Source organism: Ochotona princeps, chromosome 18, assembly GCF_030435755.1.
Source record: "Ochotona princeps isolate mOchPri1 chromosome 18, mOchPri1.hap1, whole genome shotgun sequence".
Taxonomy (NCBI): domain Eukaryota; kingdom Metazoa; phylum Chordata; class Mammalia; order Lagomorpha; family Ochotonidae; genus Ochotona; species Ochotona princeps.
In genome coordinates this window covers 32,745,140-32,770,290 of record NC_080849.1, presented here as the reverse complement: position 1 = coordinate 32,770,290, position 25,151 = coordinate 32,745,140, and the positions used below count along the sequence as shown (strand labels likewise).

The window sequence follows — 25,151 nt, the reverse complement described above, 5'->3', positions numbered from 1 at the left end:
GAAGATATCTGTCTCTGTCGTCCCCTCTCCCTCTCTAAGTCTGACTTTAAAAAGACCAAAGACTAGAGGCAGGTATCATCTGCAGTTGTAGATACAAGTCCCTGTATCTCACTGGATTGGATGCTTGGATTGGATGCCTGGATTGGATAACCATGTCCAGCCCCAAACTCCAGTGTCCTGCTAATGCAGATCCTGAGACGCAGTAGTAATGACAGCTCAAGGAATACAAGTTCCTGCCACCCATGTGGGAGACTTGACTGAATCCTTAACACCAGTGTCAGCCCTGCCTGGTCCAGCAGCTGCAGGCATTCGAAGAGTGAACCAGCAGATGGAAACTTTATCTGCGTTTCTCTCTCTCTCCTTCTCAAATATTTAACTTTTTAAAAACAAAAAGAACAATAAATAAATAAATAAAACAAAGACTATACGTTCACTTTTGAAATGATGATAAAGCTTTCTCAGAAAATTGGGCTGGGACTTGCTATAATCATATAGTTGGCATTTATTTTAAGTAGAAAATATATTAAACTCTCAGAAACCCAGGTTTTAAAAAAGACAACCACTAAATCCATACAGTGAATAGCATGTCTTTATTCTATTTACAGTACATTTGTTATAAATATAATACATTTTGAAAAGCTGACTTTTTTAATTAACTTGAGCATCAATCCTTTAAACAGATCAACTCAATTGTTAAAGTTATATAGTAAGAATATGATAATTTTAATGACAAAAATCTCATATTGTGAAATAGTGCATTCTATACTGAGATGAATGGGAGGAAAGTCAAACTCTTTCAAAACTATATTCAAAGTATCAGAAAAAAGTTTTCTTTTTACAAAGTTGTGTATAATAAGCCATGGGGACCACCAGATACTGAAATATGAAGACTCTATAACCAAAGTTCAAAACAGATTTTAGAGAATTTTGTGAACATGGAAAAATTTGGATTTAACACTCTAGAATTTCACAGTAGAGCTGGAATTTATAAACTAATAGCTGAACAGGAGAACTTCCCCAAAAAAGTCTTTCTTTCCTCAGAATCATCTCTGATTATTCATATGCCATTGACAAGTTGTAAGAGTAGACCCAGACATTCTTTTTCAAGACGGGACTTAATGAGGTACATGGGTAGTTGAAATTCTGTATTATGAGCATGTAAATTATTACCAGGGATTAAGAAATAATAAACAAAAAAATAACACATATTCTCAGTCCGATGTGCTTTACATCCTCAACAGAATGGCAAGTCAAAGATTTCTGCAGTGATCAGACTCCAACCTCTGTAACAAGTTAGGCATTTCACATACTGCTGTAAAACCCATTCAGCAAATTAAACTGATTCCTTTGGATTTCAGCACAAACTTGCAAGCTGTCATACGCTGTTGATGACGATCAAGGCAGGCATGGAGTTCTGCTGACTTGTTTCAAACATTGTGACTTGGTCCGACAGCTTGGCAAATACTCTAGGAGTACCAAGGTTATAGACACCCGTATGGACAAAGCATGCTTTCAGCTGCAAACTGTGCATCTCCTGGCCTTTAAGCTGAAATTTATACTGTGTTTGTCCAAGCCATGTGAATGATCCATGGATTTCCACTGTTTCTGAACTAAGGGAGGAGGAAAATGGTAAGTTACAGTGTTTTCCCTGTAATAATTCTCTCCCTAAAGTCCCATAGACATTCCTTACATTCAACAATTCTATTTCTAGCAATTGTTTTATGAAGTTGTTATTTATTAACCATAACAATGCTACTGCTATTACTATAACAGCTAATATTTATTAATGATTTGTAGGCATAACACTAATAGTGGATTATCCACTTAATTCTTACATCTAGTAAATAGTGAAACCTGATTTTAAATCTGAGCTTTTAATTCCTTAATTATTCATATATAAAAAATAAATGTGTTGGGGGCCTGGAGCCATAGTCTAGTGGCTAAAGTCCTCGCCTTGAACACACCAGGATCCTATATGGGCACTGGTTCTAATTCCAGCAGCCCCACTTCCCTTCCAGCTCCCTGCTTGTGGCCTGGGAAAGCAGTCAAGAATGGCCCAAAGCCTTGGGACGGGATACCCATGTGGGAGACCCGGAAGGAGTTCCAGGCTCATGGCTTCAGATCAGCTCAGCTCTAGCTGTTGTGCACTCTTGGAGACTGAATCAGAGGATGAGGAGATCTTCCTCTCTGACTCCTCTCTATGTATCCAATTTTGCAATAAAAATAAACACATCTTAAAAAAAAAAGAAATGTGTTCACAATACTGAAATTGGGGCCCAGCATAGTGTGGTAGCATAGCACACTAATCTTCCACCTGTGGCACCAGTTCCAGTTCCAGCTGCTCCACTTCCAATCCTGCTCCTTGTTAAATGGCCTAGGAAAGTAGCAGAAGTTGACCAAGTACTTGGGTCCCTGAACCCATGTGGGAAACCCAGAAGAACCTCCTGGCTCCCAGCCTCCAACCAACTTAGCTCTGGCCCACTGTGGTCATCTGGGGAGTGAGCCAGTGGATACTACACTTAATCTTAGCCAAAAGGTTGAGAAGCAATGAGCCAGTGGATAGATCTCTCTTGCTCTTTCCTTCTTTCTATAACCCTGACAGACTGAAAAAACAGATTGAAAAAATAAGTTAAAAAAAAATTGCTTCTCAGCCTTTTGGCTAAGATCAAGTACAGATTTCTAAAAATGAAAAAAAAATTGTTTATAAGGCTGAAAAATGGAAAACAACCCACTACCTATTAAAGGCATTAGTTAATTAAGTTATGATACACATAACTGAACTTACTTACAATGTATCTGGAGATCAAATAACTGCCAAAATCTTATTTAAGATATATTACAGCATATGCTATAAACGATTTTTTTTGAAAAATCAAATATTTCTAAATGTCAACAAACATCTAGCTTTAGGAATGTCAGACATGGGAGTATGGATCCAGATTTTTTTAAGTATTATTTTATAATCGAGAAATAAAAACTTTAACATTTACTATCTCTATAGTACTTCTACAAAACTTTTATAGCACACATACAAAATCAAGGTTAGTGTCTATAGTACTTCTACTTCTACAAAACTTTTATGGCACACATACAAAATCAAGGGATGTTTTGAGTAAACTTTCTCTATCCACATTAGATAATTATTTATACAATTAAAAACATCAAATTGCTCTAAAATTATTTAGAACAACAAAAGCCACAAAACAAACTTTCATTAGAATAATCTGTACCTTGCTGTTTTATGCTGAAGATCAACTATTACATCTACATCAGCCTGAGAACAGTTGGAAAGCAAAAGGGTAACCGGTACCAAACAAAGGCTGTGGAAGGAAAAAAGAAACAAAGAGTTAGTTTGCACCTGCTTTTCTGAAAATTAACTTTTCTTCTTTTTTAACCTAAAAGCCTGACACACACTCTCTCTCTCTCTCTCTCTCTCTCTCTCTCTCTCTCACGCACACACACACACCCCAATCTTCCATGCATTTGTTTACTTTCCAAATGACTGCAAAGGCTGAGGCTGTCCAGGCCAAGCACTGGAGCCCATGATTCAATCCGTCTCCCGTGTGGGCTAGTAGGGACCCAAGTAGTTGAGCCATCACCTGCTGCCTCCCAGGGTATACATAATCAGGAATCTGGACTTGGAAGTAGGACCAAGTTCAAATACAGGCACTCTGATACCGAGTGCTGTCTTAATTGCTACGCCTGATTGCATTGCTTTTACACTCACTTGAAAACTCATTCAGTTGTTAAGAACTTGTCCTGAATTGACATTTGCTTTCCTATCTAACCCCACAAAGCCAATCTATTTTGGGGAACCTGAAAGTTATTTCTGTGTAAGTTATAAAATTTCTCTCAAGTGGACACATGTACTCAATTAACCTGGTTTCTGATATTGCTTCATCATTAATAAATGATCAAAACCTAGCAAATGGACAAGCAGTAAGAGAAGAGGAAATGTGAACAGAGGGGTGAGACTTCAAATCCAGAACCCAAGAGAGGCCAGAACTGTGGCGCAGCTGTGAAATCACCATGACACTGGCATCTGTACTGGACGGTTGGAGTGTCAGTCTGAGTGTAGCTGTGTGCTTGGGAAAGCAGAAGATGGTTCAAGTATTTTGGCCTCTGCCACCCAGATGGGAAAGAGTTCCTGCCTCCCATTTTTTATCTGACCCAGCCCTAGCTGTTGCTGTCTTTTAAAAAATGGAGCAGGGGATAGAAGACGTCTTTATCACTATTTCTCTGACCTTGGCACTCTGTCTTTCAAATAAACCTTAATTTAAATAAACAAGTCAATAAGAAATGAATATAACCTATGCATATATGAAGGCTAGGATCTTTAAAACACTCATGGAAAATGCAGTCTACAATATTCAGGATGTCCATGAAGCAAGAGAAGTTTGGTAAATATGAATAAAATAGAACAGTTAAGACAACAAGCAATGCTGTGGAATTCACATTGCACATGTATGCAAAGCCAAGGCTAGTACAGTCATTATAAATGTGAAAAATATGAAAGTTTCTTCTTTCTGTGGTTATGCATCAGACTCACCTGGAGAACTTTAGAAAATCTAGATGCCAAACCTTTGCCACAGGCTGAACATGCTGGATACTCAGGGTGCAAAATACACCTAGCCTCTGTGTTTCTTACATTTCCCCTGGTGACCCAATGCATATCTGTGTCAGATGGGGTCACAGAAAGTGAGTACTGGGCAAGGTTAAGACCTAGATATCAAAAAGGATTCTTATGCATATTTAAAGTACATACTGCTAAAGGTGAAGGGCAGAAGAAATTTCCACATGCTAACAAGGGATGTATGCATATTATATTAACAAAAAAAATGTTATAGGCAAGAACACATTTAACAGCCAAAACATTCAAGACTACTCACAGCAACAGATTCCAAAATAGTTAAAATGCAAAAATTATCCAAAAGTTTCTCCACAGCAGAACAATTCTGGTATATTCAAATATAGTCATATGGCAATGACAATCTTACCGCTTCATGAAATGGTACACTCTTTATAAGAAAATATTAAGTGGAAGAAAGTAGATATAAAAGGAATATAGTCTATAAAATTCCACTTATATAATAAGGCTCAAAAAACTCCACAGAAAAGCATGCAGTTGTAAATAAGGAGCAAAGACATGAATGGTCAATCCTGCAGATGAACAGGGAAGTGACTAGAAAGGAAAATGCGGGGGAGGGGTGCTTCCAAGATGCCAGCCCTGTTCCATTCCTTGAGCAGAGGTGATAATCTGGATACCTTTGTGAAAAATTACTATGGTCATACATTATTGTTTTAGCACTTCTCTGCATGTTGTATTTCACATCCAGAGTTTCAAAGCAGTACTACTAAAGTTCCTTTTGAAATATAAGTCTCTGTACAGGTCTCAGTTTTGCCCAGCACACCTGTGCATCTTTACCATGTCACTTTTTACCCTTTTAAGCAGTTATCCCATATTTTCACTTTTATTTATTCCCCTACAGCTTTCTCTGCTATGCCCTACATCACACCAAGCAATAAACTCAGCTACTTAAAATACTCCCTAAAGTGGAGGCAGGCCACAATGTGTAAACTTGTACAATTTCTCCTTACTTTGGTCTTTCTGTGTTTAAATACTCACAAAACTCCTCCTTTAGTCCAAAACTAATCTCCCACATGGGTGCAGGATCCCAGGGCTTTGGGTCGTCCTCGACCACTTTTCTAGGCCATGAACAGGGAGCTAGACGGGAAGTGGAGCTGCTGGGATTAAAACCAGCAACCATATGTGATCTCGTTGCATGCAAGGTGAGGGCTTTAGCCGCTAGGCTACCACTCCAGGCCCTGATGATCTTTTTATCCTAATTCTTTGAGTTCTTTTCAGTCTTCTTCATGGGATAATTTTTCCTTACCTCATGTCTCAGGTCTATGCTATGGGGCATTATTTTAATGAAATTCACATAAATTAACCATCACCCACAGCCTAGTGTTACAGGATCCTCTCCATGTTAAGTCAGAAACGGACATCCTCTCAACATATCATCTTACGTGGGACTTTTCACTTTTAGATTGTCAAGTTTATATACTCAACTTACTATTTATTACAATTACCAGTGATATTTACCAGTATCATTCTTCATGAAGTTTATCACTTAATATATCTTAGGTAAATGACAGCATCTAAATTTAAACTAATAAATCCTGAATCCATGTTGCAATTACCCCTAAGTTTTATATCCAAAATAAAAGAAAATGTAACAAGTTTCCTTCTGTTTGAGTTAATAATAAATCTGTTCTCCAAAAGGAAATGTCAAGTACCTCAGAGGTGGCTCGGGCACTGCACATTTTTGTTAATGGTTTACTTGCTTACTTACTTGAGAGGCAGAGACAGGGAATCTCTCAGACACCACTTTGGCTGGGCCAGGCAGAAGCCATGAGCCCCAAACTCCATCTGGGTCTCCTACGTAGTGGCAAAAGCTCAAGTACTAAGGTCATCACACTGCTTTCCCAGACACGTCAGCAGGGAGCTGGATCAGAAGCTGAGCAGTTGCAACTAGAACTGACGCTCTGCTGTGGGATGCCAGTGTCACCAGCTGCGGCTTGTCTCTTCACCACAATGCCTGCTCTATGTTTTATACCTTTAGCTGTAACAACACCATTTTTAGAAGTTGTAATAAACAGTAGAGTAATTTCCAAAAACTCAATCTTATTCTAAATTTCTTAAACACGAGAAGACACTAGTTTCAATACTTGGGTTCCACAACAGAGCGCCTGGATTTGAGCTACAGCTCCAGACTCCAATTTCCTGCTAATGCAGAGAGCCGCAGTGAATCAAACCACCGGGTCTCCCCGCCATCCGTGTGGGGATCTGGATTGAGCTTCTGTCTCCTGGCTTTTGCCTAGGCTAGTGCTGGCCACTGCAGCATCTGAAGAGTAAATCACCACATGCAGTGATGGTTCTCTCTCTCTCTCTGACTCTCTAATTAAAAGCAATCAAGTTTCTCCAATATTTGACTAACACAATTGCCTAAATAATTAAAGGGGTGTGTTTGTGTGTGTATATGTGTGTGTGTGTGCGCGTACACTGAAGAAAAATTTTAAATAAAATTAACCCTCAAACCTTTTTTGATGAAATGGATGACTAAATGATTCTGGGTAATGAAGACTCGTTTTAATGAGATTAGAAAGCTGTTCTACTGATGGCCTTGAGGAAACTGTAGTGTTTTCTGGTCTGAAGAACTTTAATAGTTCCATTTCTGGTGGCTCCTGAAAAAAAAAAAAAAAAGATAATCAAGCACCATTTTGTTTTAAAAAAAATAGTTGTATACAAGCAAAAGTTAAATTTGTTACAGATAATATACAGTACGAACACTAAAGTACCTTTTCTGTTACTATTTAACAGCTGCTATCATTGCAATTATTAATGTAAGGTAAAGAAATCAGGATCTGGAATATTTATTAATTTCCCACTTAGAATGTGCTTGAATTATATTTAAATTCCAGCAACTTCACATATTAACTCTTTGATTTTAGATAAGTTACATAATACTTTAAAATTTAATTTCCTGTTGGAAAACACCTGTCAGCAGGTGTTGTGCCATAGTAGGTAAGGCTCCTGCTTTTGATGCTGGTATCCTGTATGGGATCTGGTTCATGTCCCAGCTGCTCCAATTCTTATCCACCTCTCTTCTACTGGCCTGTTCAAAGCAGTGGAAGATGGTCCAAATGCTTGGATCCCAACCACCAAGGTGGGAGACCCAAAGGAAGCCCCTGGCTTCTAACTTTGGCCTGGCTCAGTTCTCCAGGTTGCAGACATGTAGTGGGTTTCCCACCTTGACAGTTTATTATAAAGACTGCCTCACAGGTATTTTCAGTTTATCCTCGGCTAAATTCAAGTTGCAAAATACTAGAAATGCTCTCTGAGGTCTTATATATTCTCCAATACATTGTGAAGTTTTTAAAAACTTAAATAAGTTATGCTATAAAATTTAATTTTATAGGGATAATATATGTTCATTATTGAAATTTTTTCATTATAGAAATTTTAAGTACAAAATGTATCTGTTAAAATAGTAAAAATACCTTGAGATTCTCCATTCACAGGTTAAAGAAAAATGCTTTAAAGCACTTAAGATTAATGGTTGCTTATTAATCAGAAACAATCAAATCAGTGAACTCATAAATTTAAGCAAAGCATGACTGCAATTTCAGTGTGGATAGAAATATGGCAGACACTGTCTTTAGTTAAATGACACATCACTAACAATGAAACAAATTAATATTATGTATATTATCTGATGTATGCAAAGGTCATAGTACCACTTATGTGCTATTTACACACACACACACACACACACACACACTCTCAATGTTATCATGAGAAAGAAACAGGTACTATTCTTAAAATTAACTGGACTGTGCTTTTCAAAAATAACAATGGTAAATAAATAATAAGAAAAAATTGCAAATTAAACAACACTGGACAATTAAAGAGCATCCTAAATTGGATTCTACATAGACAAAAATAGATGTACGGATATAATTGAAACCTTTAATGATAACCAAATGTAATCTGAATATGAAAGTACTACACATCAATGTTAAACCTCGCAAACGTAGTCACTTGTCATTATGTAAGAAACCATCTTTGTCATTAGGAATACGTAGGAGCAAAGGTCTAAGATCGTTGCAATTTACTTGAGAGTAACTGCTTGCAAACGGTTAAAGAAAAAATAGATGGATATATGTATATATGGATGTATATATATATATATATATATGATACACACACACATACACACACACACACACATAGAAAAAACTGCTACCACTTGTATAGCTGCATAAAATGAATAAGGGAGTCCTGTTTAATATTCTTGCCCATTTATTCTGTAAGCCCGAAAATTTTATATCAGAATAAAAAATGGTCAAAAATATTGGAAGAGGAGTTACAATTGTAAGAATCATTATTTATAAATATAATGCACTATCAGATTGGATTCTATCATTATTGGGATCACTGCTTAAATTTTCATTTACATGTACTAAGAATGTTTCCAAAAGCATTAAACAGCATTGGCACTGGTATAGTACACAGCGTATTAGTTCACCCTCTGTGATGCTGACATCCCATGTGAGCACTGGTTTGTGTCCTAGCTGATCCACATTTGGTCCAGCTCCCTGCTAATGTCCCTAGGACGGAGGAGAAATATGGTCCAAGCAATTAGGTCCCTGACACTCACATGGAAGACACAGATGGAATTCTGACTCCCGGCTTTTGCCAGACCCTCTGGTGGACATTGGGGAAACGGAACAACAGATGAAGCATCTATTGCTGTAACTCTGCCTTCCAAACAAAATTAAAAAGAAAAAGGAACAAAAAAAAAAGAGCTTACATAGAATTTAGGAAAAATAAGGCAGCACAGTCAAAGCTATCGCCAGTTGCCATACAACTCCAGAGAGCATCCTCTTACTGGCTGCAGTACACACCTGGAGTTCTGTCATGGTGTGACACTGTTCAATAAATAACAAAATACAGAGAACATTTCCCTTCCTTCTTAAGCATATCAATTCTTTTCTTAGCTATGAATTCTCGATTTACTAGACAAAAACCCTAAGATCATAGATACAATACTCTTAATAAAAAGGCTAACAAATTTTAAACTAATTTTCATTTTTAATTTCAATCAGTCTTTCTGTCAACAGTCTGTGACCTAAGTCCCAATAATAAAACACCTGAAACAATCATGCCTTTACAAAAATACAAATACCAGACCAAAAATCCATACAAATTATGAGAACAGTCCCAAAGCAAACCATGACATTACCTGTTTCTGGGGTTGTGAAAAGGCTTCTTTTCCTATAGCATGAAGAATAACATGATGCTGACCTTCCAAAATAAGCTGCTTATTGTCTTCTACAACATATGCCTATAAAATAAAAGTACACTTTACTGTGTGGCAGTAACTTCAAAAAAACCACACAATGTTTGATGGGAGGTAGAAATATGGCTAATACCAACTATCAAGACTCATAACTGTCTACATCTCCAAACTATTCAAGCAATCACCTGTCCCGAAAATCTGTCTTGCCTCAAAATAACACTGATATGTAAGAGAGACACATCTTGAAACCTTTTCTAATATACTCCAGAGCTCCTAAGGAACTACTTAAAGAGCCCAGCAAATTGCCTCAGCAGAAAAATCTTCTACCTTCAAGCACCAGCATCATATATGAGCACAATTTTGTGTTCCAGCTGCTCACTTCCGATCCAGCTCCCTGCTTATAGCCTAAGAAAGCAGCAGAGGATGGCCCAAGTCCGTGGAACCCTGCACCCTTGTGGAAACCTGGAAGATGCTCCTGGCTCCTGGCATTGGAACGGCTCAGCCCCAGCCATTGTAGCCATTTGGAGAGTGGACCAGCAGATGGAAGATCTTTCTCTGTGTCTCCTTCTCTTTGTAAATCTGCCTTTCAAATGAATGAATGAATAAATAAATAAATTCTTAAAAAAACACTTACTTAAAAAGAATGATGTTGCCAGCCATGGAATAGCAGTCACAAATATTAAGAGTCCATTATGCATTTATTTAATGCATGGTGGTTTACATTAAGGTGTACTGGTACTGAGTCTGAAAATGAGACCTCCTTGATTCTAAACCTCAAGAGTATTTTATTTTAAGCTAATAATGTGTAGCTCATCTTATTAGCACAACACCTTCTATAATAAAGTTATCAAATTATTTAAGCAATACTTCATATGAAATTCACACAAACCCATTTTACTTTAAATGCAAACCCAATCGCCTACCAAACTTAAAAGTCCCATCCTTCACCCTTCCCCACCACCCTGGGTAGGGAACAGCATTACTGCACAACAGGTTAAGCTGCTGCCTGCTATGCAGGCCTCTTACATGGGTGCCCTGTTGGAATTCTGGTTCCTTCATTGCACATTCAGGTCCCTGCTAATGTGACTGGGAAAGCAGTGGAAGATCTGGATGGAGTTCCAGCCTTTGGTCTGGCCCATCGTCCAGTGGCCAGTTAGGAAGTGAACCAGTAGACAGAAAACCACAGCCTGGTCTGTAATCTCCTTTTCTTTACTTTTCAAGTAAATAAATAAATACTTTTTTTGATACAAAGATTTATCTGAAAACTCACTGCTTAATACAAAGAATACTCTGGAACAGCTGAATCAATTCAAAATATGTGCAATGATCATTTACTTTAAGTTTGTTTCTACAATGGCTCTTACATCAGACAACACAAACTTATAACATGATCACATAATTCAAGTGTTTTTGAACAAGATACTGAATTCCAGTATAGAATCATGTTTTGGTAGATAATACATGTACATGACATAAAAAAGCTACAATGCAAAGAAAGGAAAAAGGCTATATTCAATACAAAAAGTCATCTGATATTAAAAACAACATAAAATAAGAAACCAGAATCTTTAAGTGGAAAAAAAAACAATAGTAGTACACATTTATTTTTGAGCTGAACAATCAAGCACCTGTGAGATCTATTTAGTAATGCATACCTTCCACAATACTATAATATTCAGATCCACCTCACTGCACTTTTGAATCAACCTCACAGCATCCTCTGCTGGTCGTTTTTCTGTATGTACAGACAACTGGGCTTGTGGCTTCTTCAAGTCTGAAGATAAACTTCTGTAAAAGAAGTCTGCACATGGACTTGCTGAACTTACTATCTGTTGAAAGAAAGTAACTTAATAGTTAATAATCAACATTAGATAAGTCCTATCAAGCACTGCTTTGTATTACATAGATTTAAATCTCAAATATATCCTGCCACAATTTATATTTCTATAAGTAAATTACCAAAAGTATTTAATGACAAACATGACAAAAATACAATCTTCATATAATTTAGTACTCTTGTTGATATATCTAGAAATTTTAAAAAATCTTGAAGGGATAAGCAAAACAGGTAACTGAAGTCCTGAAAGCTAAATTCAACTGCTCAAAAGTCATTCATGTCTGGGAATCACTGTGTTTTTGGAGTTTGGCCATATTTCTGAACAGCTGCTTCCTCAAATGGTGAACTGATAATCCTAACAGTCAAATGGAAGTAACAAAAGATGTACAGAAGTATAAGGATGGTTCTACTTATCAAGAAGAGCACAGAGCACCAGTGTGCAATTAATATGGAACTTTACACAAGACATTCAGGATTTTTCCAGGCAACTTGCCGAAGAACCTCTTTAGATTATTGCGAGACTTGTTAAAAAATGTGTAACTTTCATCTCTACCCAAGGCATAACGACCTGGAGTTTTAGAAGTAAGGGGCAAAACCTGTGTTTTCATAACATCCATATCAAGATGTAAGTTCTTGATACTGAAAATTAAACTAGGATTTACAGGCTAATACCCCAGTAAAGAACCTCAAGTTCAATCCCAGCTAAGCTAAATCAGAATACCCAGTGATTTGACTGTACAATTTTTGAGAGTTGGAAAACATTGCTGTAGGTGACTCCTGGACAAGTTTATTATTTAGGTCTCAGAAACACCAAAATTATCAAAGTTAACAGCTAAATGTTTACTGTGGTCACTGAACTAGAAGGAAATGTTCCCTTACACAATTCTTTTTAATTTCAAGAATAATACTTTTGTCACATGATAGACTCAATGTTAATATTAAATAATTAAATATTTAAAGCTTTTTACAAGATGTAAGTAGTAGATTGCAAACTCAACAAAGATTAGAAGATATTCATCCTTTGGTTGAAGATTACAAAAGCTGCAGTTTTCCAAAAACAATCACAGTCCAAAACAACTTGGAAATAAATCAAGCACTAGTGTGCTATCTTGCATACCTGCTCATTTCCAAAGATGATATCTGCAAAGGTATATTTTTCTGAAGACTCTGTATTAGCTAAAAAAACAGGGAAGAACAAACTAATGATACCACTGACACAACATACAAAAAAGATCAGTTAAGAAAGTGTGAAAGTAAAATGAATTTACCTTCTTTTTCCTTACATCTTACTGCTTTAAAGCAAAACTTTCCTTTCTCCCTACTGGCAAGTCTGGCATCTAGGAAAAAAAAAAAAGAGAATTTCAAAACTGTTTCTCAGTTTATGGCCTGGTGAAATCTAACCCATTATTAATATTTCTCTGCTCAAGCTGAAAAATAATTTGCTAATTATAAATAATGCTTAATGAGAAACATTTTTACTTTCAGCAATGAAATAAATAAAGCTTACAACCTCTTAAAAGTTTTCTCAAGATCCTCATACATGTTTGCACATGCATGCATTCATGAGGATACTTGAAAAAGTCATGAAAAAATGGAATGAAAAGATGTTGCTTTGGGCACAAAAATTTCAAATTCATGGTATGTGGAGTCTTCAAAAACCTCGTAAAAATTTGGATTATGAAAAATCGGCATGAATTCCAAAAATTTTTGCACCAAATAAACTTATCTTTTGGGTCCATTTTTCCACAATTTTTGATAACCTTAGTGTCTGTGTGACATTCCTGATACAAATGAAGTTTGAAAGAAACTGGGAGGTGAAGCCCATTCTACCTCTCCAGCATTTGTTTTCCCTTTAGAATTTTTTGAATAGGTATATCGTATACCAATATTTTCATACGCACATTCTTTGCCCCTGTGCATTTTACTTCTATTGCATTTCCCACACACTGCATTTATCATTTTTAAACACAAGTCTGAACTTTTGCACAATTTACATTAAAGCTATACTAAACTTTTCTCTGTAAGTATACAATCTGTAATAAAGTTCAGTGATTATATAAATCTTCTCATATTTTGAGTTAATTCCTTTTTTTAAATTCCAAAACTAAGGATTAACATGAGGCTCAGGGTTTAAACATTTTTATGGCTTTGGAAATATATCACCCAGTTCTTTTCCAATAAGAGCAAATACAGTTTTGCCAGCTACACCTAATCTTCCAATTGCTGCTACCAAGGTGTACATTAGCAGGGCACAGGGCCAGGAATCAAACCCAGACAAGTGACTATTAGACATGCGCATCCCAAGCAGAGTCTGGACTACTAGGCCAAATGTCCACCACAGAAAAACTCTATGTTGATCACAGAACTCCCTGATTTCACAAATAAAGAAACAAAAGAAGAAATGTTCAAGGAAATAAAGATATGGGAAATACTGGATCAAGATAGGTGATTGAATTTACAATCACATAAAACAATGAAAACATAACATACCAATGAACCTATGATACATGACACTAAAACCAAGTAATGATGTCAAATTGATCATAAAAGAGAAAAGGACACAAACCTTTGTTTTCAGAGAGATTTACAGATTTATATAATTTCCAGTGTTTGCTGCTACTCGATACTTGTACTACATGGAATTCCTTAACACCTGCTTCACTCTGTAAAAAAGAGGAGTTATACAGAATTTAAGAGCAGTGAATTAGAAAATTCCAATTAAAACAACATTGCTATCAAAGCTATATCAGTTAACCTAATAAGAAATTTAGATTTTGAAAAAAAGTAACAATACATATTTCGGGAAGTTTGGGTAATTTAAATCTCTCTAGACAATCTTAAAAGAGAGAAATCAACATTTTATGTAAGAAGCATTTTCCTCCTCATTTAAGGGGCTATCAAAGAGCAACATGGGGTAGGGTAAGAAGGTTTGGAAATGCAATAGCAGACCCTGGGCCATTCCTGAGTCTACAACTCAGTCTGCACCTCCCGCCTGGTAGCACAACCCCAAGTATTTGAGCCATCACCTGCAGCCACCCAGGGTGTGCAGTAACAGGAAGTCAGGATTGGGAAGGGAGCAAGGACAATACGAAATGTGGGCATCCCCAATGGCCAATTAACTGTACACCAACTGCTGCTTCTGAAATCTCATTTAAATACTACCATATGGAGCTATTTATTCTAACAATATGCCTAATACTTTATAGAAATCTCATTTAGATTGAATTATTACCATATGGAGCTATGTATCGTAAGAATATGTCTAATACTATGTACTATATTAATACTATCAGATTATTTTACTTGAAGAGAATCTGAAAAATAAAATTACAAAAAGTAATGGAGAATTAAGATGGTTTTACATTGTTTCAGTTTTATTCTCTTGTAAAGGAAAAAAAACTGCTGAAAACAAAGGAAACACTTCAGACATAATTAAAAGCCAACTTACAGTATTGGTATTTTCCACATCCACAAAGACAAGCATATTGCCTCCGCTGCCTTCTTCATCCTCAAGAGAATTACTTCTGCAGACAGTGGCTCGTACAGTCAAAGATCGGCTGGTACAAATTACTGCAGTGTGTCTCAATATTCTGTGACTAAAAAAGGAAAAGAAAAACAAATTTAATCTAAGACACTTCCCCTATTTTCTGATTCTCTAATTTCAAATAAAGATTTGAAAAACATGGATAAATGCAGTGAGTATTTGGCTTAGCAGTTAGATACAGATTAGAATGCCAGCATACTGCTTAGCACAGCCTGAAATTTCTGATTCCCAGCTTGGATTCCCAAATACACCTTCCTAAAGATGTAGATCCTGGGAAGCAACAAGCTAATGTACTTGGTCTCCTGCCTCCTCTTGAGAAGAGGTGAACTGACTTCCTGGTTCCTGACTTGAACCCAGCCCAGTGTCAGCAACTGCAGGCATTTGGGGAGTGAACCAGTGGATGAGAGTGCTATCTGCCTCTAAAATTAGAAACAAAAACCACATAATAAGATAAAATGAGGCAGTAACCCAATTTTTGTTTTATTCCTTCTTGTCTGCTTGAAGGGCAAATGTTCAGACACGTCCACCACTCCTAGAATGCCCACTACTCTATTGCTTATGCTAAATTCTGAAAATGTTCACTCTCCTTGGAGGAAACTCACTTTACAGTTACCACAGGCCACTCAGCTTTCCCAGACTGGGCCAGACGACTTCCCCTATCAAAGTTAACAGAATTAACATTTATTGAATATCTAAAGTGGATTCAGTACTGTAAAATAGTCTCTTATTTTGGCCTCACAATAAGGTTTGGAAGATATTTTATTTGGATAATCTGTTAAATAAACTAACTGGAGGACAATTACTACTAATTCTCTAAAATTCACAACAATGCTGTCACAAACTATTCTGCTGTACAACACATAGGCAACAGATCCCGAGCAAGGCAGGTCGATTTTGTCAGTGAGCAACCAGCGTAACACAGCAAAGCTCTGCAAATGTATACTTTTTTTTCGTATATTCTCAGGGAAGGGAAAATGTAAGGGGAAAGGAAATGTATATTAATTTTCTTTATAAAAGATTGAATATAAACAGCTTGTCTTTAGTTACACAAATGATATTGTTTTAATATATGGCTCATGTTAATGTCATCATCACATAATGACTTAGGTCATAATACTGCTACTTACAATTTATAGCTATATTTGGGACAACCAGATTTGCATAATTTGGAAAGAGTAATTTCTTACCACACAATTATAGGCATTAGTAAATATTAGAACGTTTACTTGAAGATATATATATATATATATATACTGAACACAAAGGTTAAATCAAAACTGTTTTATGACACTTACCGTATTTTAGGCTGCCTTGCAACATTTTGATAGTAAAACAAAAAGTTAATTTCATGAACACCTTCCTCATCTGGCCCACGTAACCACATTGGCAGCTGGACTGAAGCTCCAGGCAGAAGAACGGCATTGGGAAGGGGAACAGGAATCACCTCTGGCTGGCTTCCTGTGCCATTGCCAAAGTCTACAGAAGAAGCTGATGAAATGAGTGCTGGGCACACACAGGAAGAATCTGTCACAACAGTCTTGTAAGCACTACAGTTTTCGGAAGCGGAGGGACTTAGTGGTGTTAGAACAGCAGTATTACCACCAAAGGTGAAGAACTCTGGACGTTTAGACACAACCTTCAAGCCAGTCAGAGGGCATTTGCTGACATTAACAAACTCTACATATGCTTTTCGGATTTCCCCACATAGGAGCCCTGTAGGAAAATGTATAAAGAACACCTGCATTGGAGGGAAAAAATATTATTATATTGTCTGTCAAAATTTCTGAACCTCTGATGACTAACATGTTAAGATACTATATTTCTTCACTGAAGGTTTACACATATTTCATTCATTGTGCATATAGCATTAACAACTCCATTTCAGAAAAGATGAGACAAGGAGAAAAAATCTGGCACTTAGCTTTGAAATTGTGAACTGAAGGGGAAAATGTCAATGACACAAGGCCTAACACTAAAACATACACTACTTTGTAGATTATAGACAAGAATTAAACATGTTCTATGAATAGTTATCAGTCTTACAACCTTCATCAGTGTCAATTTTTTTAATTTATTTATTATTTTTAATTCATTAATTACATTGTATTATGTGACACAGTTTCATAGGTACTTGGATTCTCCCCACCCCTCCCCAAACCCTCCCACCATGGTGTGTTGCATAACCACAGTTCAAGTTCAGTTGAGATTCCCTCATTGCAAGCATATACCAAACATAGAGTCCAGCATCTTATTGTCCAGTCAAGTTCAACGGCTTCTTAGGTATACCCTCTCTGGTCTGAAGACAGAGCCAGCAGAGTATCATCCCAGTCAATTGAAAGCTCCAACATACCATCAGCAAAAATTTACATCATTATGGAATTAATTGACATAGTAATGAGTAACCAATATGGTAAAAGTAAATGCGAGTTCTTAACCACCTTCTGTGACCACCTCATTGACATTTTAATTTTAGTTTATACACAACATATAACATACCTAACATAACATGTTATACATAACATCATATCATCTTAAATTAAGGCAAACATGCGGTATTTAACCTTTTTGGATTGGCTCATTTCCCTTAGCATTATGGTTTCCAGTTTGGCCCATTTGCATCAGTGTCAATTTAAGAAATGACTCAACTATCAATTTTTGCACCATTACACTGAAAAGACACACCATGGCTATTAAAGGAGAAGACTGTGCAGATTCATGACTCCACTAGAATTTGAAAATCCAAAGAGCTCTAACCCATTTTTGGCTTTTACCAAGTCACATAAGGGCCGATTTTGACCCAACTGAGATTTTTAATAATCTTTCCCAATTACTCTAAAATTCAGATCACACAAGAGATAATAATGTTTCACTGCCGAGTACTGCCACAAATCATCAGGGATTAAATTAACATTTCACACACAATTGCAAAAATTGTGTTTCACAACTGACTTGTAACACTTGGTTTCAGGCAAAAAAAATTGAGGACTAGCACTAAACAAGAAATCAGGACTAGCCAGGTTACCCAAGTGACATATTTAAAAGATCCCTGAAGGTCTGGCAATGTGGCACAATTAAGCTGCTACCTGAGATACCGAAGACCCATCTGAGTGCCAGTTTGAGTTCAAACTGCTCCATTTCTAATCCAGCTGCCTACCAACATGCCTGAGTAGAACATGGCCCAAGTTTTTGGGCCCCTACCATGCACAGGGACACCTGAATCAAGCGGAAACTATATTGCATGGGTTTTGATGTTTTATGTTAGTTTCATCTCTTCAAAACACTTTCTTCTAATTAAATTCTTCAATGACTCACAGATCATACAGTAGCATTATTTTCTGCAAGAAGGTTTTTGATTTTCATTTCTTCAGCTACATGTCAGTCATTTAGTAGCATGTTATTTAATTTCATGGTGTTGTTAATCCCTTTTTCTCCCTGATGTTGATTTTGTTTTGTGGCTTTTCATTTCAGGGGATGTATAGTAGCTGTGTAATGGAGACTGTCATATCTAGTAACATGTTATTTTACTTCATGGTATTGTAAATTTCTATTTTTCTTCCTGTTGTTGATTTTGTAATATGACTTTTCATTTCAGGGGATGTACAGTAGCTGTGAAATGGAGACTAACGTATGCAGATGTGAGGATGTAGTGTGCTATGCATTTCTGCTTCCAGACAAAGATGGACTTACAATGAAACTGTTTACTATATCTTGACAATAGGATGCTGGATTCTCTGCCATTGTCCATGCCCGCAATGATAGATATATGGCTGTGTATGAAGAACTATACTTTAGTAATGATATAGAGGAACTAGGTGGGGGGGAGGGTGGGAATTGGGGAGGGGATAAGGGAAATACCAGGAGCCTATGGAACTGTATCATAAAACAATAATAATAATAATAATAATAATAAAGTTTGTTATAAAAAAATTCTATTTTGGGGTAGCTGTTGCAGTGCAGTAGCCTGATTCACTGATTCCAACACATGAATCCTATATCAGAGGGCCAGTTTGAGTCCTAGCTATTTCACTTCCAGTCCATTTCCTGCTAAGGTTTTTGAGAAGGCAGCAGATTAATGACCCACGTGCCTGAGTCCCTGCCAGTCACATGGGAATCGCAGAAGGAGTTCATGTCTCTTGGCATTTTTCTGGTCCAGCCACAGCCATTGTGGCTAGAGTTAACAAGTGGATGGAAGATCTTTACCACTCTGCCTTTCAAGTAAATGAAAAGCAAACGTTTTTACTGAATAATTTGGTGTGCTCTACTGATTTATCTTTACAATTCTGATGATAGGGATTGGAAAAACCTTCCATTTTGCAAATAGGCTCTCATAGACTGCTACATATCCAATTCCGAACAAAACATTTATTAGTGACTTCCAGACAATATTGGTGACTAGTCTTCAAATAACATTTCAACTCCACTTCAGTCTTTCAAATCCTAGCAACAGCAATGCAATCCTAAGCAAAATCAATATTGTGAGAATATGACAAGCCTAGATAAAAGATACAGAATGAGAAAAAAATTCAGACTGTGAAAGTCTCCTGACCTGCCATGCTAAAAATAAAATGATAAACCAAGAGGATGTGAGGATACAATTTAGTATGCATTTCTGCTTCCAAAGATGGACTTACAATGAAACTGTATACTATATCTAAACAATAGGATGCTGGACTCTTTGCCATTGTCCATGCCCGCAATGATGGACATGTGACTGTGTATGAAGAACTATACTTTAGTAATGACATAGAAGAACTATGTGGGGGGTGGGAGGAATTGGGACTGGGTTAAGGGAAATATCAGGGGCCTATGAAACTGTATCATAAAAATAAATACATAAATAAATCCTGGTTCATACAAAAAGAAAAATCTCTACATATTCAGAGATACCAAATCAAGGCTGACACTGTGATGCAAAGAGTTAACCTGCCACATGCAATGCTGGCATCTCCTAGTGGTACTGGTTCAAGTTTCAGCTGCTCCACTTCTGATCCAGTTCCCTGCTAACGTGCCTGGCAACGCAGCAGACAGACAGACACCTGAAGCCATGTACAAGACCCAGATTAGGCTCCTGGATTCTTACTGTTCTAGACATTTGGGGAATGAACCAAAGAATGAAAGATCAATCTTTAGTCTCTCTCTCTTTCTCATTTTACCTTTCAAAAAAATGTTTACAAAAGTAAAAAAAAAGAAAAAAAAAACATACACACAAAATCTACAAAGAGTCTATTCAAAAACAGAGAGACAGACACTAAACCAGTCAGAATAAGCACAAAATTCTTATATATCAGAAACTGGCACTCAGGTCCTTCTCTACCTCGCTTATCTGCCCTATAAGAACACTTTACACAACAGAATTCAGTGGAGCACAATGTGCATAGCTCAGTAACATCTTTTGCTCAGCAAATACACACCACCTGTTTTCTTGAGGGATCTGACCTGCAAGTATCATTATAGGTTGTTAAAATCATCCAATAGCTAAAAAAGGAAATAGTACTCAATTCCTAGAGTTTTAACAAGCAAGCATATGAACATACAGAGGCAGAATATCATACGGAGAAAAAAATAAACACTTTTCAACTAACTATCAAAAACGATAAAAACGGGCCTGGTGTGGTACCCTAGTAGCTAAAGTCCAAGTCCTCCCCTTACATACACCGGGAGCCCATATAGGCACCAGTTCTAATCCCGGAAGCCCTGCTTCCCTTCCAGCTCCCTGCTTGTGGCCTGGGAAAGCAGTCGAGGACAACCCAAAGCCTCGGGACCCTGCACCTGCGTGGGAGACCCAGAAGAAGCTCCAGTCTCCTGGCTTTGGATCAGTGCAGCACCGGCCGTTGCAGCCGCTTTGGGTCTCTCCTCTTCTCTGTATATCTGACTTTCCAATAAAAATAAATTAATCTTAAAAAAAAAAAAGAAAAAAGAAAGAAAGTAATGGGGTAGGACCAATGTAAGAACTCATATACTTTGATAATGCTTATAATTTTTATAAGCATTTATATGTTTTAAAAATTATGATAAAACGAGATGCTGATTTTACTAATAACCACCATTTCTCTGATTTCCATTAAGATATTCAGAGTTAAACTTTAGTGTGTATGTAACTTAATGCAAATTGTTACGACTGTCTCATTTTTCTGAGTCTCTATTAAACACTAGTTTATTTATTTTTTTTAAAGATTTATTTTTATTTTAATTGGAAACGCAGATATACAGAGAAAAGGAGAGACAGAGAGAAAGATCTTCCGTCCGATGATTCACTCCCCAAGTGACCACAACTGCCGGTGCTGCGCCGATCTGGAGTCAGGAGCCAGGAACCTCCTCCAGGTCTCCCACGTGGGCACAGAGTCCCAAAGCTTTGGGCCGTACTCGACTGTCTTCCCAGGCCACAAGCAGGGAGCTGGATGGGAAGTGGAGCTGCCAGGATTAGAACCGGCGCCCATATCGGAGCCCGGCGCATTCAAGGCAAGGACTCCAGCTGCCAGGCCACTGTGCTGGGCCCTAAACACTAGTTTAAGAAAAATATATGGTTCAATATAATATGAACAGTCTTAAACTCTAATATTAACTGATTCAAAATACCATATTTAAGTCCATGAAACTTGAAAAATCAAAATACCTCCAACAGTGGCATTTCTTCAGTGATTATGGGATCTAGACGTCGATCAGGCCCGTATTTAATAGATGTTTTTTCTTCTTTTGTGTTGTTAAGTCGAGGGCCTTGAATTTCTAAGTCCTGTCTCCCTCGGACTGACATACTCAAGGAATATTTTCCTAAAATGAAAAACAACCAATGCCCTAAAATAACTTGATATGTTAACAGACAACAATTCAGCTTAAATACATAAATTCTGCTTTACAGAATTTCTGGGAAAAATCTAGACAAACACTAGTAAGAATAAGCAAAAACTTAAGTGATAATAATTCCATGTTTATTTAAGTTGCAGAGAGACTACACATCACTAAGTAGGAACTCTATTGAAGCCTGTATCTAATCATAATACAGACTAATGAGACCTGAAAGAACCACTATCTGGACACAGACCAGAGAGATACATATTATCAAAGGAAACAAAACTCAAACTACTAAATAGGTAAACTTTCCATTTTTACTCACATTCACATATATACACAAGTGTGAATCATTTTTGGATTACAAATAATTACATCCTCTAAAGAGACTCAACAAAGAACATTTACTATTATAGGTAGTTGTCTCCAGATTAAGATTTTTTAATGCGTATATATTTTCCCCAAAGGCTTCCTTCCACTCAGTGCTTATGCACATGAATAGCTAACACATGCGACTATCTTTCCAGAAAGACAACTCAAAATCTTTGATGTGAAGGTCATGGTGAAGGTTAAAGATCATATAATAAACCACTTCCTCAACTTCTTCTGATCAAAATCCCTACTAGCATTCTACATGATAATGAATTACCCTCCCCCCAAAAAACCACAAAAACTGCATATGATTTTCAGTTAATTCAGGGTCTTCTTACACTAATGTTATACAGTAACATACAAGGCATAATATTCATGCACAATTAATTGCTTTCTCTAGACAATCTTAATTCCACAGTACTAGATGGATGATCTAATTAAATATAAATAAATAAATGAGGAGCATCAGAATGCTTAGCAGCGTGCACAAGTGTGTATACATAGGTTCTACATCCGAGTGGCCAGGACTGAGTCCCACCTCCACTTCCCACTCAACCTCCTGCTAATATGTCCAGGAGGCAGCAGCTGAGGGTCCAAGACTCGAGTTTCTGACACTCTGTGGGAGATCCAGGGATGGAACTCCTGGCTCCTGGGCACCAGGCTGGCTCAGTCCAGGGGTTGTAGGCATTTGGAGAGTGAAACAGCAGTTTCAACACGATCTCTATGGCTTTCTCTCCCATATCTCCCTCTCACCTCCCAGATCCTCTGTCACTAAGCCTTTCAAACACATAAATAAAACTTAAAAAGAAGTTCTTAATATGCAGGTATTCTTCTTTAAAAATATACCTTTATAAGTAAACTATCTCTGGGATTCATCAACCAAATAATTACAACATAGTAGTATAATGCAAATTACCATGCTCAGAATTTTTTGTTTATAATCTTTTCATTCTTACACATTCATTTCACTTTAAAAGAATTTATTCTGTGAAAACAACTAGAAATATTTAATTAAAGATTCACGAATACATTTTTCAACTATTCTAGAAAACAGGTCAATGTAAGCAATCAGCTTTGTTGCTCATTTCATGTCTGTCAATGACTAGTCAGTTACCTTAACATGCTACAAAATAAGACCCATCTAATAAAATTAAAGACTGAAAATAAGTGGTTACTGTTCAACTCCCTCCCTGGCATCTGGTCAACCTACGCCTGAAATAACTACATACAGCAAATACATGGAAATATTTGATCTGAAAGGTTCTCTTGAATATTTTTTTTAAAATACACTGTTACATACATAAATAAATATTTTCTAATTTCAGAAATGTGTAAAATATTCCATCTAGAGCATCAAGAATATCAGCTTCAGATGAAATCCCTATAGTATTTACATATTTGATAATGGAACTGAAAGTGTCTAGCATTCAATGATGTGGGAAACACTGATCTTAAGTTTATTGCATGAAAATAGCAAAGAAATCAAATATGTACAAGACTTTTTATTTTGACAGTAGACATCTCAACTGATGGCTAGAATTTATTAAATTTGGACCACTAATCTTACAGAAAATACAAAAAATATGTATCCGAAGGAAATAGAGCTATTTTTTTTTTATTTTTTATTTTTTTTAAGATTTATTATTATTGGAAAGCCGGATATACAGAGAGGAGGAGAGACAGAGAGGAAGATCTTCCATCCGATGATTCACTCCCCAAGTGAGCCGCAATGGGCCGGTGCACGCCGATCTGAAGCCGGGAACCAGGAATCTCTTCCGGGTCTCGCATGCGGGTGCAGGGTCCCAAAGCTTTGGGCCGTCCTCGACTGCTTTCCCAGGCCACAAGCAGGGAGCTGGATGGGAAGTGGAGCTGCCGGGATTAGAACCGGCATCCATATGGGAACCCGGCGTGTTCAAGGCGAGGACTTTAGCCGCTAGGCCACGCCGCCGGGCCCAAAGCTGTTTATTTTTACAGGTATGGCAGAGGTTAAAATAATCTCAGTTGGGCTGGCCTTGTGGCATAGTGGGTAAAGCTGCAGCCTGGAGGCCAGCTACACACCATAGCACATAAGCCTCCATTTGCGGTGCCTGTTCTAGTCCTGGCTGTTCCACTTGGAATCCAGCTCCTTGCTCATCTGCCTGGGAGAATGGTGCCAGACAGCCCAAGACCTTGGGTCCCTGTACCTACTTGGGAGATCTGAAGGAAACTTCAGGCTCAAGTCTTTGAATCATCCCAGCTCTGGCCACTGTTACCATTTGGGAGTGAACCAATGGATGGAGGATCTCTCTGTCACTTCTCCCTCCCTCTAAGTAAATTTACCTTTCAAATTAGATAGATAGGGCTCGGCAGCGTGGCCTAGTGGCTAAGGTCCTCGCCTTGATCCCATATGGCCGCTGGTTCTAATCCCGGCAGCTCCACTTCCTCTCTATCTCTCTTCCTCTCAGTATATCTGACTTTGTAATTAAAATAAAATAAATTAAAAAAAATTAGATAGATAAATCTTGGGAAGAAAGAAAGAAAGAGAGAGAGAGAGAGAGGGAGGGAGGGAGGGAAAGAAAGAAAGGAAGAAAGGAAGGAAGGAAGGAAGGACGAACGAACGAACGAACAGCTGCAGCCTGCAAATGCCAGGGCACCAGTCCATGTTCTAGCTGTTCCACTTGTGATCCAGCTCCCTGTTAGTCCAAGTGCGTGGGTTCCTCTTACCCACATGGGAGCCCTAGAAGAAGCTCCTGGCTTCTAACTTTGG

At 37.4% G+C, this 25,151-nt stretch overlaps 1 protein-coding gene across 3 annotated transcripts in view; it reads right to left on the bottom strand.

Annotated features, from left to right (window-relative positions):
• Nucleotides 1-571: 571 nt before the first annotated feature.
• Nucleotides 572-25,151, bottom strand: part of TRAPPC8 (trafficking protein particle complex subunit 8) — an 85,120-nt gene continuing 60,540 nt past the window's right edge. For 2 of the 3 annotated variants that reach the window (XM_004579569.4, XM_004579570.3), the window contains exons 19-29: nucleotides 21,861-22,015; nucleotides 16,543-16,985; nucleotides 15,152-15,299; nucleotides 14,270-14,366; nucleotides 12,972-13,040; nucleotides 12,821-12,879; nucleotides 11,522-11,695; nucleotides 9,810-9,911; nucleotides 7,103-7,248; nucleotides 3,231-3,320; nucleotides 572-1,610 (exon numbers count right to left, since the gene is read on the bottom strand). In XM_004579569.4, the coding sequence (XP_004579626.2) occupies nucleotides 1,376-1,610; nucleotides 3,231-3,320; nucleotides 7,103-7,248; nucleotides 9,810-9,911; nucleotides 11,522-11,695; nucleotides 12,821-12,879; nucleotides 12,972-13,040; nucleotides 14,270-14,366; nucleotides 15,152-15,299; nucleotides 16,543-16,985; nucleotides 21,861-22,015 (1,718 nt within the window). In that variant the 3' untranslated portion in view covers nucleotides 572-1,375. The remainder of the gene's footprint in view (nucleotides 1,611-3,230; nucleotides 3,321-7,102; nucleotides 7,249-9,809; nucleotides 9,912-11,521; nucleotides 11,696-12,820; nucleotides 12,880-12,971; nucleotides 13,041-14,269; nucleotides 14,367-15,151; nucleotides 15,300-16,542; nucleotides 16,986-21,860; nucleotides 22,016-25,151) is intronic. The other variant, XM_058677107.1, reaches the window with a different exon arrangement.